At 46.4% G+C, this 13,311-nt stretch overlaps 1 protein-coding gene across 1 annotated transcript in view; it reads right to left on the bottom strand.

Moving 5' to 3' along the window:
• prex2 (phosphatidylinositol-3,4,5-trisphosphate-dependent Rac exchange factor 2) overlaps positions 1–13,311 on the bottom strand; it is a 121,732-nt gene that overhangs the window by 33,132 nt on the left and 75,289 nt on the right. Inside the window, exons 27-33 of the mRNA XM_056583819.1 lie at positions 13,011–13,105; positions 10,393–10,475; positions 9,188–9,278; positions 5,961–6,089; positions 3,668–3,709; positions 2,701–2,798; positions 1,991–2,137 (exon numbers count right to left, since the gene is read on the bottom strand). Coding sequence (XP_056439794.1) covers positions 1,991–2,137; positions 2,701–2,798; positions 3,668–3,709; positions 5,961–6,089; positions 9,188–9,278; positions 10,393–10,475; positions 13,011–13,105 — 685 coding nt within the window. The remainder of the gene's footprint in view (positions 1–1,990; positions 2,138–2,700; positions 2,799–3,667; positions 3,710–5,960; positions 6,090–9,187; positions 9,279–10,392; positions 10,476–13,010; positions 13,106–13,311) is intronic.

Genomic DNA, 13,311 nt, shown 5'->3' with positions numbered 1-13,311 from the left:
AATGAGAAGAAGGAGGGGAAGATTGAAAACAGGTGTAGGGAAGGAGAGTAAGAAAGGTATGTGTAATGAGGATCTGGGGTAAAGCCTGCATCACACCCAAACGTCAATAAACGGACTACACGCCCCAGTGCCAAAGTACACGCTTGAAGAATTTCCTGTTGCTATAATTTCCACCCAAAAAGGAAACACAAATACTGTTTTCATTAGCAACTTCCTGTCCGTCACGTCACGCTGCATCGACATTCATCTGTGTCTGCATTATGCAGGCCCGTGGTTCATTCATGTAAGCCAGCAACATGTTCTCTAGGGCTTGTACGCATCGCAATGACCACCACCATGATGGAAGCATAGGAGCTTGGGAATGTCAGTTATTGTGTTGGTAGTCATGGTATATTAGTCAATGTTTATTAATTAGTCTTGAAATGATTTGTCATTATGGGGAGAAATTGTTGTGTTTGAAACTGCCACGGCATTACTCGAGCGAGACATGTGTATTCATCAGCCTAGCTTACGGTATATTAAATTTGGTTTCGGATTTTACAGTACTACAACTCTCAATATGGTGGAGTAATGCTAACAGAAAATCCAATGCAGATGGTGTACTAGCACTATTGAACGTTTTTCTTAGTTGTCTCTGGGTTAAGAGGGGACGTATCTTCGAAAGCAAGAATAAGAGGAGCATGACTCATCGGACCAAGACATTAAAAGCACGTCCATTTTAAAGCAACTTTACAGAAATTTTGCGAGACAAAGTGCGAGGGGTTGTTCTCTTGGCAGAACGATCCGAGCTCTGACTCTGACAAACCGCGGCTATATCCGTAGTTACGTAATGTCCTCCCCTCGAAGCGAGCCACTAATCCCGCGTGGGTCAAGTCCAGACATGCCGGTCGAATCTTGGCCTCATCAATGCTCTTTCCAACAGCTCTTTCTGTTTTTCTTTTTGTTGCAAAATGAGATGAATTACAAAATTTGAAAATTTGAAAATGGGACAACGGCTGCCTTTAAGACGATCTCAGACGTGAAAGCTCAGGCTCATTATGAGTCGTGTTGAAGCTACCTTTCGACTTTTTAGCAGCAAATCAGGTTTCTGGCTAAAACCTGGCTCATGTATTATGTATTCTTCATCTTTAAAGCGTGATGTGTGGTGTTCAGGACTGAAACCTTGCCTGTTTGGCAGGGTGAGAGTAAGCAGTGAGGCAGGAGAGCTTTCGTTTGGCTTGATAACGCGCCCAAGCACCAAAGCACCCACGCACGCGCACACACACACACACACACGGGGGTGTTTACAATGCTCTGAATGGGGGATAATCCCTCTTGGAAGCCCCTCACTTTGCTGCTTGTTTTTTCTAGCAGAAAGGGTCACAGGCAGTGCAACAAATACTGTCCAGATTCAGTAACACTACGACAACATAAAGTTGACCGGAAAGTAAAAAAAAAATAAGACGCAAATTTTATAAAGATTGTGCACATGTTGCATACATTCTTCCCTGTAACAGCACACCGCTTGAAGGCTTTTAAAAGTCAAACCTACCTAAGTCGCTGGACCTGGATTCATTATGATCACCCTACTTTTGTGGTCTACTTTATTCCCCCGTCTTTTCTATAATATATTCCACTCCAAAAGCAGAGGTGTTTTCCCAGTCCTTGACCAGAGAGCGTGTTTTAAAGGAGGCCAACGATAATGACCTTTGTATTACGGCACAGTATACGATTTTGTGCTTCAAAGGAAGACATTGATTGAAACGGATTGCACCAGATTGCCATGTTACCATATCTGCAGTCAGTACACATAAACACCACATATAATACAGTTTTAGTCTGTTCTTCTAGTCTGGCGACACGCATGTTCACCTGTGCTTCTCTCAAACGTCTCAAACAAGGGCCTCATCGTTACATCGGCCCCGGGCCGGCGGTACGAAATCCCGGACACACCAATACAGTGTAGTCCCCAGGCGCTGAGGAGCAAGGCAGTGTCTGTGCAGGTCCTCACCAGGTGGGGGGAGAGGAGGGACTGGAAGTGGAGCAGCAGCCCGGCGCTGGCGACCTGCTCCAGCCAGCGGTGGCCGCCCTCCTGGGGCTCCGGGGGGTCCGTGGAGTCCTGGCTCTCCGGCTCGCAGTCCCTTCCTCCATCGTGGAACTGAGTGGGAAAGCATTGGGAAACACAATGGTCAGATAAAGAGTTGACCGCTGGAGTACGAAGATACAGTGTTACATTCACATTTACATTTAGGGCATTTAGCAGACGCTGTTATCCAAAGTGAATTACAATAAGTTTGTTTCTCTTTCTTTCTTTGTCAGAAGAAAGAGAAACAATATATCGCTGTCGGTACGGTAAGGATTTTGATAGAACCAAGTGCAAAGCCCCAACAACCGCTAGGTTAACCCATTCCCCGTACACAACAAAGATAGCTAGGATAAGATATAAGTACTATATTTAAGTTCAAGGACGTACAACATACAATAAGTGCGTAAGAAGGGTGTGTGGGGGGGGGGGGGGGTAAGGGGGGGAGACTATGCAGAGTTTAGGTGAACTCTGAACAAGTGAGTCTGGAAGTATGCCACTTGGTAGACGCTGTTAACCAAAGCGTTTGACGATAGTCTGGTGGCTGCCTAACCCCGACAGTGTTGATGCCCTGCTCTGCCAAGTGAGAAATTGCTCATGAACTGGTGGGCTGTATAAGTATGGTGAACTGGTTTCACCTGGTTGAGCACGGCCAGGAGATGCTGAGAGAAGGCACACACGGCCGCCACCAGTGACTGGCAAAACACCATGTCCCGCCTTAGCTGGATCTCAGAGTCTGGTAGAGCAAGCCAGGGCACCATGGAGAGAGAAAGCGAGAGAGAGCGAGAGAGAGAGAGAGAGTAAAATAATTAATCTCAATGGTTCATGCTATACTTATTATAGTGCATGACAAGCAGAAAATGAAAAACGGTCGGACAAAATCTTGTCCAAGCGTGAGTGAATTATATTAGCTGGCTGCGGTTGGTGTTTTTCGTTGATTATAAAATAACTTTTGGGTTACATTTTAAATGGTAATAGTTTGGGGGGGGGGGGGGGGGGGGGGATGGTGATTAAAAAGCTGTCTTCTACCTTTAGGTCTGCTGGGTAATAAATATTAAATTAAATTACATCAGAATAAAGGGCAGGTCTGCCCTAGCAGAACATAATTGGCCTCTATAATATTTTAATGAACATAAAAAAAAAGAGCATGAATGAATAGTGAGACTTAATTAATCTCAGCGAAAAGGTGATTTATGTTCTCATTAAAAGATATATTGAGGTGTTCTGTGCTCGGTGTAAAAATAACAAAACATAACATCTAGATGGATACCACTCATTAGCACTGATCTGAAATCAGTGTGTAATGATTGTGCCCGGTATTCAGATTGTGTACTCATGGGCAGATGGTGGACTCTATGGCTCATTCATTAACCAAAAAGTTATTCAAACGTCCACAAACACAAAAACAGACACACAGACACACACTCCCTTGTTTACAACTCTTGGTCAGTTTACTTGATCGGTTGTTTATTTTAATTGGACGATCGTTTGTGTTGGTTTAGTATTGGGTTGGCATAAAAGCGGCTGTGTGTTGAATTTACATAAACATGAATACATTCATATATTTGTATTAAAAACAAAAGGACGGGATTGAGCAACACCGACCTGTGTACTGCAGTAGGACCAACAGCAGCCGTGTCTTCACCTCTGTGGGAACAAAAACACACAAAACACACTCCATCAACTCCAAAACAAACAACAAAGTCTATGATTCGGCCTCGATTACGCAGCCCCGGTCTATAAACCAGAACCCTGTAGGAGTTATATGATGAAGAAAAGACCCAACTCCTCCACCTCCTTCGTCCACCTCCTCCACCCTCCGCTCTTCATTCTCCACCTCCTCTCCAGCTCCTCCACCCTCTCCCCTCTTCTCCCTCCACCTCCTATCTCCAGTGCCTCCTCTCTCCCCCTCTCTCCCCCTCTCTCCAGCTCCTCTCCAGCTCCCCTACTCTCCCCTTTTCTCCCCACCTCCTCTCCAGCCCTAACACTCTCCCCTCTTCTCTCCCCACTTCTCTCCAGCTCCGCCTCTCTCCACCTCCTCTCTCCCCTCTACCCCTCCTCTCTCCCCCCTACCCCTCCTCTCTCCCCTCTACCCCTCCTCTCTCCCCTCTACCCCTCCTCTCTCCCCCCTACCCCTCCTCTCTCCCCTCTACCCCTCCTCTCTCCCCCCTACCCCTCCTCTCTCCCCTCTACCCCTCCTCTCTCCCCTCTACCCCTCCTCTCTCCCCCCTACCCCTCCTCTCTCCCCTCTACCCCTCCTCTCTCCCCCCTACCCCTCCTCTCTCCCCTCTACCCCTCCTCTCTCCCCTCTACCCCTCCTCTCTCCCCTCTACCCCTCCTCTCTCCCCCCTACCCCTCCTCTCTCCCCTCTACCCCTCCTCTCTCCCCTCTACCCCTCCTCTCTCCCCTCTACCCCTCCTCTCTCCCCTCTACCCCTCCTCTCTCCCCTCTACCCCTCCTCTCTCCCCTCTACCCCTCCTCTCTCCCCCCTACCCCTCCTCTCTCCCCTCTACCCCTCCTCTCTCCCCTCTACCCCTCCTCTCTCCCCTCTACCCCTCCTCTCTCCCCTCTACCCCTCCTCTCTCCCCTCTACCCCTCCTCTCTCCAGCTCCAACACTTCCAACTCACAGATGTTTATCTTCACATGTGGGGGTGGGAGCCAATATCATAAAATCAGCCCCCCCAGGAAAGAGAGAGGAAGAGATGGAGGGAGAGTGTGTGTGGGGGAAGAGAGAGGATAAGAGAGAGAGAGAGAGAGAGAGAGAGAGAGAGAGAGAGAGAGAGAGAGAGAGAGAGAGAGAGAGAGAGAGAGAGAGAGAGAGAGAGAGAGATACACAGAGGGCGGAAGAGAGGGAGAGATTATAATTCAAGTCTCTATTTGTTTATAGAAATATTATGTCTGCCAGGAGAACATACAGATAGTTAAAATAATTGGCAGAGATCTGCAGAGATTTGTCGATATGAAAATGTGTCAGCCTAATGGATGGGGGGTTACAGTTATATTAATTGTCTGTTTGCTCAGTCTGCTCTGACACCGCCAGCTCACCTTTCCCAGGAGTGTCATGTGACCGAGGCAACGATATGAGCTGTCTGTGTGTGCACGTGTGTCAGAGAGAGAGTTTCCATGTGTGTGTCTGTTTGTAAGTGTGTGTATCCGTGAAAACATGTGTGTGCAGGCATGTCTGATTTAGAGTGTGCATGCGAGTGAGTTTGTGTGTGAACATGCATGTGTTTCTGTGTACGTGTGTGTGTGTGTGTGTGTGTGTGTGTGTGTGTGTGTGTGTGTGTGTGTGTGTGTGTGTGTGTGTGTGTGTGTGTGTGTGTGTGTGTGTGTGTGTTCTTGCATGCGTGTATGAGTGTTGGCATGCCTTCACACGCATATGTGTGTGCAGACATTTGAGCACGTCTGTCCAAAAAAGTACAGTACATGTGGTGCGTACGTGTGGTGCGTACGTGCAGTGTGTGTGCATGTGGGATGTGCGCGCAGGTGTCTGCGTGTGCGTCAGTGTGTTCCCAATCTGTGGGCCAACAATCACAACAGACTGTGCTTATCTTTGACGTTATTATAATTTATGCCTTCTGCAGGCCTTACGACAGGAGGGAGGGAACTGTATACACTGGTCTCCTACCAGGACCCCATGCAGAGCTTTGACCGGGGTTATATGGGCGATAAACACAGCTTGATGAATAAAGAGAAGAGGCAAAGTACAAAATGAAATATATATTCAGCGATATGAGGTTTTTCTCATAATCGTAATATATGGCAATATCCACCCCCTTGAGTTTTCACATATTTATGTGTTTTCAATATAATCGAATGGAGAGCAGAGCCAGTGGAGGCATCGCGGCAACCTCCGCTTTTGCATATTTCAACACTTTGAGTCTTGCGAGCGCTGACCTTCGACGAAGCGGCCGACGGTGTGTGTAAAGGCGTGCACGCTGCCCGGAAGGTTCCAGGGGTCCTGCTTCACGTGGAGGCGCAGCTTCTTGGTACAGTTCAGCCTGGGCTCCATCTCCTGCTGGAACTCTGACGCACGCACGCATGCACACGCACACGCCAACACACACACACACACACACACACACACACACACACACACACACACACACACACACACACACACACACACACACACACACAAACACAAACACACACATTAATGCAGGGCAGACAGGAGGGTCTTATTGTACATGCTTCAATCAGTCAGACTTCCCCTGATCCTCCACCAGCATTGTGTTGTGCCAAGTGATTGAGTGAGTGATTGAGTCAGAGAGAGAGAGAGAGAGAGAGAGAGAGAGAGAGAGAGAGAGAGAGAGAGAGAGAGTTGGTGTCTCTGATCTGTAAACCACACAGAGGACACTTTCCCTTTGGAGGGAGAAGAGCATTGTGTGTGTGTGTGTGTGTGTGTGTGTGTGTGTGTGTGTGTGTGTGTGTGTGTGTGTGTGTGTGTGTGTGTGTGTGTGTGTGTGTGTGTGTGTTTGTGTGTGTGCGTGATGAGCATTAACCACACATAAGTGAGCGGGAATTATCAACTTTGATCGAGGCATCGCCCCCCTCAGGGAAAATGGCTATGTACATAAACAGTACATCCTGTGGACACAGGCGCATATGCACGCTTACACACACACATATGCCCACACACACACACAAACACACAGAAAGCCACATAAACAAGCCCACTTGCGGATCAAACATATCCCACACTCGATTGAACAGCACAGCATCAAGCTAGGGTGTTTGCAGAATAAAATTACTAAAACACTGAGGTAAAACAAACACTTCATCTGTTTTCTGGGTTTACAGATCACCAAGGCTAACGTCCACTTCCCCTCAAGGACCCCAAATCCTCCGACCCCGATAAAAGCCTTGAGTGAAGCCCTTGGGCTCAGCGGACGGCCATCAAAGCAACGTTGTTCATCGTAAAAAGTAAGACCGTCTCCTCGTCTCTGCCTGCGCGAAAACAGCTGCGTCTGGCAAACAGAGCTTTCTGCTAGCTAATCTGCAAAATATGCTACGCTATGGAGAAAACATTGAGTTCAAAACAGGCCATCGTGGGCAAGTATTGGCACCGTTTATTGTCGCCCAGTAGAAAGATAAGGGCTATATTTAGCGTCGCCTCTCTGCTACACGCCCTCGAAAGAGATAACATTTCCGAGTACAATAGATAATATACAGCCGTTGCCAATGTTTGGTTGAATATTGTGTCTGAATGGAGTGTGAAGGACAAACACATTCCAGGATTGAGTTTGATATACACTGATACAAACTAAACATAAGAAGGACCAATCTCCCATGGTCGGTCAGCTGTTTGGCTAACAACCAAGAAGATGTAGAGGGAAGTTGAGGCTGTTAATTGGCTTATTCCAGAGCTGTGGTGTGGGAGGGAAAGCAGAGGAACAGCTCAGGGGAAACCAGGGAGGATGATGAGGAGTGAGAGGAGAAGGTGGAGTTATGGAAGAAAGGGATGAGAGGGATCTGTCCCAGAAGGAGCACAGGAAGCAGTTATCTCTGGACTCTTCCTATACCCCGTCCCACATGTACCTTATCATGTTCCCACGCACACACACACACTCTTTCACACACACACACACACACACACACACGTACAAGCGCACACCCACACACATACACACGTAATATGCACATACTTACATCCTCACAAACTAATCTATTTTCTTTCTTCAACACACATATGCACAAAAACACACAGACACAGACACACACACGCACACACACACTGTGGCAGGAAGCAGCGGCCCAGTGCGTTGGGCGGTGGCCTGCCTGTTCTCTCCTGGTCTGTGGGCTCTGGGGGGTTTCTGGAGTCTCTTCAATGTTATCTTTCTCCTCTCCCACTGCCCTGACCCAGCCAAGGAGGCCCCAGAACACACAAGAACCAGAGCCGGGGCACAGGGCCAGGAACCCATCTACTTGGAGAGGAACATCAGCTAGGAGCAGGCGGGAGTGCCACAGACCAGCCAATCAGAAGGCAGCGTCAACGCTGATGTGCTTTTGGCAATAAACGTACACTTAGCCAAGGCTTTTGACTTCTTAGGGACAAACAATAAGCACACACACCAAGTGTAAAAACCAGTGTGATCCACGAGTGACATCAACAGATCTAATTCATGCCAATGATGGTATGTGAATTCGGGTTATCATCCTGTAGTCTCTACACCACAATCCGACATTTACCGCACTCTACAGGCTAACCTTACCAACGTGATGCTTCTGAATGTTTTATTCTCCGACACCTCAAGGGGATATGGTGTGGGTGAAGTTCGTCTGGATACTGATCAACTCACATGCCCAGCGGGGAGAGGAAGAGGACGCAGGATGAATAATTGAATACATGTCTGGAGAAGGAGAGGAGAATGTCGACGAGAGACAATACTGAGTGATCCTTTCTTATTATGTCTTTCGTACTGATAAAGCCAATTGAGCAGAATTTAACTGAATTCAGAGGGACAGAAAATAGAGAGAGAGAAAAAGAAAGAGAGAGAGAGAGAGAGAGAGAGAGAGAGAGAGAGAGAGAGAGAGAGAGAGAGAGAGAGGCAGATAGAGGCCCCGTCCACACGGAGCCGAAACGGGCGAAACGATCCGGTTTCATTTTATGCGGTTCAGGAATATCTCCGTAAAGACGGATTCATTGCGAAACCTCAAACTGTAGAAACGCTGCAGTAAATATTCAAGGCACTGGTTCTCCACAGAGAAAAGTGGAGCGCATCAATCCTGTGCGTATACAGCCTGCGCGCTGTATACAAACATTCAGTCACAAGGAGATTCAACCTTTTAAATTGAGCAGAAATACTTTTTAATGTACAGTTAGTAATTAAATTGATCAAGGGGCTTTATTTTAAGCTATAAAAAATTCATCGCAACTCTGACGTCCCCCAGCTGGTGGGGGGCTAATGACGTCATCGTTTGCGTTTCAGGCGTCCACACGAATCCTAACACGAAACCGCATAGGTCCGGATAGATTTCAAACCACCTCCGAGGGTGGTTTCAGTAATGTGCGGTTTCTCGGGCACCGGATTCGCCGGCTCCGTCTGGACGGTCGGCCCGAAACGCACAAGACTTATGCGGTTTCACCAAAAAATGGCACCCTGTGTTTATGTGTGTTTTACCTTGTAGCCCTCTCCCGGGTGTGAAACATTTGGTCTGTTCGAAGGCGCGACCCACCAGCGCCCCCCTCAGCATGCTGGTGATGGAGTCCACCTGTCAAGGTGAAGCACAGGACCAGCGTTACAAGGGCTACATGCACAACACGGAAAAGACTCGCAACGAGAGAATGATTGGAGGAAATAACGGCAGCATTAGCATTCACTTCTTAAGACCTACTCCTCGATGCACGACTGGTCCAAACTGACCGTTTTCTGTCAACATTGATGGACGATAATGTTATCTATGCGATGGCCTACGAGTTCAACAGCACCTGAATCGCACAAGTATGTAGTAATCATGACTTTAGTGCCCTCTCTATCTCACTTACTTACACACACACACACACAAAACAAAAAGTATTCATCACGTGCACGTACACATGCACACACACACACACACACCCAGGGAGTGCATCTGCTGCATGTCAACAAAGCTGTGGAATCTGCTGAGCACTAAAAACTAATTCAGTGGAAAAGGGAATGCATGAAAAAACCGCCGCAGCAACACTTGCTTGTTTTGTGCTGCTTCGCTGCTTATGCTTCTCTTTCTCTTTTGTTTCAGAGGTCAACTTATGACTAGCTTTTCCTTCCTCACCGCAACTCAGCAACGGGGGGGTTGAGAGAAGTTAAAACGTACATTTCCCAAACGTAAACCATATGAAACTGATGACCCAAAGCCACTCAAACACTGAAACAACCCAGGGAAAGCAAACCACAACAAAACGTATAGGGCTGAAGAACAGTTCTTTACCCTGTGGTTGGATTTTATTCCCCTGACAGAATGATTTATACATGCCGTTATCAATATTTTGTGTTTTATATTATTTGTTGTAAAATGTCACAATACAGCCTCTGAATACTTTGAAAAGCCCTTACAAATTTATAAAACTAAACCATGTAAAGGGCACTGGTGGTTCCAGAATCCAGGCCATTAATCCTATAACTTCAATCTTATATATTACTAAATCAATCCTATGTTAGCTGTCAAATACAGCCATGGATAAGAGACTAACTAATGTAAACTTGAGTACAATAAGCTAAGCTTAGATAAGACTTAAACAGAACGGTCCTTGCATTAGCAGCTTTTTTTTTTTTAGCTAATACCTTCTTAATGGCTATCTTATTTCTATATATAGTTTCATAGCTGAGCGGAAGGCCAGCTGGCTCACCTGGCTGAACAGATGCTCCAGGAAGCCGTGGAGCTTCTTCTGCTTGTCGTGAGACAGCCACATGCTGCTGGGCATCTCGTCCCCTGCAGAGAAGGATTAACCAATTAGAACCGCACCACGCCATACGGCAGCCAATCACAGCCCGGGACTGGAAACAGTGTTGAACTTTTAACTTCTCTTCATAATTTCTTTGCGTTTTATCGTACATGGGGAAAAAGCTGAGATATATCGAGAAATACACATGAAATACAACTTATGTCGATGTTTCAATGCACACCATGATAAACCAAAATAGTTTAAATTAATAAGGCTTGAAAAAAGAGATTGATAAAAGAAACTATAGATTGACAGGACACCATATAGCCTCAGAGGCCCTAAGTTTTATAAAGCCTTCGGTCAGCACCAGAGGTGGAACTATTAACTGAATAAAAGTCCCTGGCCCTAGATTTGCTAATTAGCCCAATCTAGAGGTACAATTAATGAGCTGCTGTCAAAATACCCAAGGGATTTTACTTTCTTAATCCGGAATGGATCCCCACTGTCCATTTGTGTTTCTGCATGTGCATGTGCATGTGTGTGTGTAAGAATGAGTGTGTGTGTGTGTGTGTGTGTGTGTGTGTGTGTGTGTGTGTGTGTGTGTGTGTGTGTGTGTGTGTGTGTGTGTGTGTGTGTGTGTGTGTGTGTGTGTGTGTGTGTGTGTGTGTGTGTGTGTGTGTGTGAATACCTGCCAAGACAAATGTTTGACATGGCACACACAGCTTGGAAGTGTGTGTAGGTTTATGTAAGGGTATGATAGTCAACGAGAGAGAGAGAGAGAGAGAGAGAGAGAGAGAGAGATCGAGAGAGATCGAGAGAGAGAGAGAGAGATCGAGAGAGATCGAGAGAGAGAGAGATCGAGAGAGATCGAGAGAGAGAGAGAGAGAGAGAGAGAGAGAGAGAGAGAGAGAGAGAGGGAGCGAGCGAGAGAGAGCCTTCCTTTGAAAAGTTATAACTTTGTTTACTGCTAGGTTGTATCTTATTTTACTTTGGCAATGTATACGTACGATACCAAGCTGATTAAGCCCTTTAAATTTCAATCTTGCGAGAGAGACAGAGGGACTTTGTCTGTTTGTGACAGAGAGTGTGCGTGACACAGAGATAGTTACGGGATGTCTGAGTGGATATACAGCTGTGGATACTCTAAGTGAGAGCTGTGACCGTACGCCTGCCACAGCCCATCAAATCACCAAGGGTTCTCTGTCTCTACCGCTCCAGGCTGTAACCATGACGATAGCTATAGTCATATTGAATGATATAATATCATATTGTCTGCTGTGCCGACTACTGTCCTATACCGGGCTGACTTCACGTCCTGCCCCCTTCCTGACATTAAGCAGGAGCTTTGTGTCACGCTTCAAACGTCCACACTGAATAATGAGGTTCAAATTGTATATTTCGCCAGAAGTAATTGGTGTGTGTGTCAAGTATGCGACAGGTGCAGTGGCGCAGGTTTTTCGATCTTCACGCTTCATTTCCGGCATTTTAGTGAGTTTTTATGCACCGTTGAGTGCTTTTTCTGCATGAATTTACCATGCAAATTTCTTTAATAATATAAAAGGAAAACAATGTAGGCACCAGGTGTCGATTCAATATGTAATGGAACACAACGCAGGGAGGCTCTCAGGTATTCTGAATCGCTTTCAGATATGTATAATTCTACTCTAGATCTTCTGTTCCCCCCCTGCTGAGTCAGGATTTACTCTTCTTTCCTCTGTTGTGTCATTTCTTTCGGGAATTCATTTGTTGGTTTTTGGGAGTAAAAACAGACCCGGGTCTGAAGACAGAAGACCCGCCCCCCTGTCAGAAGCATTGTTGAGCCTTGTGAGTAACGGTACAGTGTTTTTCAAAATAAAAGTGCCCTGCTTCTTTCATGTTTTTATTGGGGGGACAAATGCACATGTTTTAGATATTGTAACATGTGCGTCCCATCCCAAAATAATCTCTTTAAGCGCTAAACCAAATCTACAGTGTAGTGGTGAAGACAGCAGATTACTGATGCGTGGCGCAACATGAGATACAAAATAGTGTGTCAAGAAACAGCTTGAGAACCCTGCAGTTACAGAGTTGCTGCTCGCTCTTCCGCTGTAAGCCCCTGTTGACAGGAGCATAAATATCTGCCACCCGTCAAGACTGTGTTGCGATTTCTTATGAAACACCTCCACTCTCCCGTACACAGGTAACTTGTTTTCTAAACAGGTTCCAGCTAAATAAAATGCTTCCTTCAAGGTTGGATACCTCTGGAGTCCTTCTCGTTTAGACGGCCCCCGTGTTTCACTTGATGAAATGTTGCATTGCATTGTTGGTATCATGGACTATGGCCTGCCTCTGTGGGGCGCTTTGATGGCTCTGATGGTAAGTGTTTGTGTGTGTGTGTGTGTGTGTGTGTGTGTGTGTGTGTGTGTGTGTGTGTGTGTGTGTGTGTGTGTGTGTGTGTGTGTGTGTGTGTGTGTGTGTGTGTGTGTGTGTGTGTGTGTGTGTTCGCATGTGTTTGTGTGTGAGTGTGTGCGTGTGGTGTGTTTATTTGTGTCTGTATTTTTGTGTGTGTGTGTGTATGTGTGTGTGTGTGTGTGCATGCATACCCGAGTCCATCTCGTCACTGTGTACATAGGAGCTACAGTGACTGCTGCAGATGCTGGTGAAAGAGGCGATGGAGTTTCTGTTGCTGTTGCAATCGCTGGAGAAAACACACATGAAAAAAAATGTAGTTAGAGTTCAGTCAGTCGCCTCTGTTAAGTATAACACTTTTCATCACGTGAGATGTTTAATGATATATTCCTTAAATTTTTTAACCTCACAAACCCCCAAGTTAACAGATATGATAATCGTTTTGTTTTAAGTATTGCATGATAATAATAACTGCAGTATTATGCTCTGCAAAAG

Source organism: Gadus chalcogrammus, chromosome 23 (genome assembly GCF_026213295.1).
Source record: "Gadus chalcogrammus isolate NIFS_2021 chromosome 23, NIFS_Gcha_1.0, whole genome shotgun sequence".
NCBI lineage: Eukaryota > Metazoa > Chordata > Actinopteri > Gadiformes > Gadidae > Gadus > Gadus chalcogrammus.
Note: the sequence above shows the minus strand (reverse complement) of the source record. Positions and strands in the feature narration are given on the sequence as shown.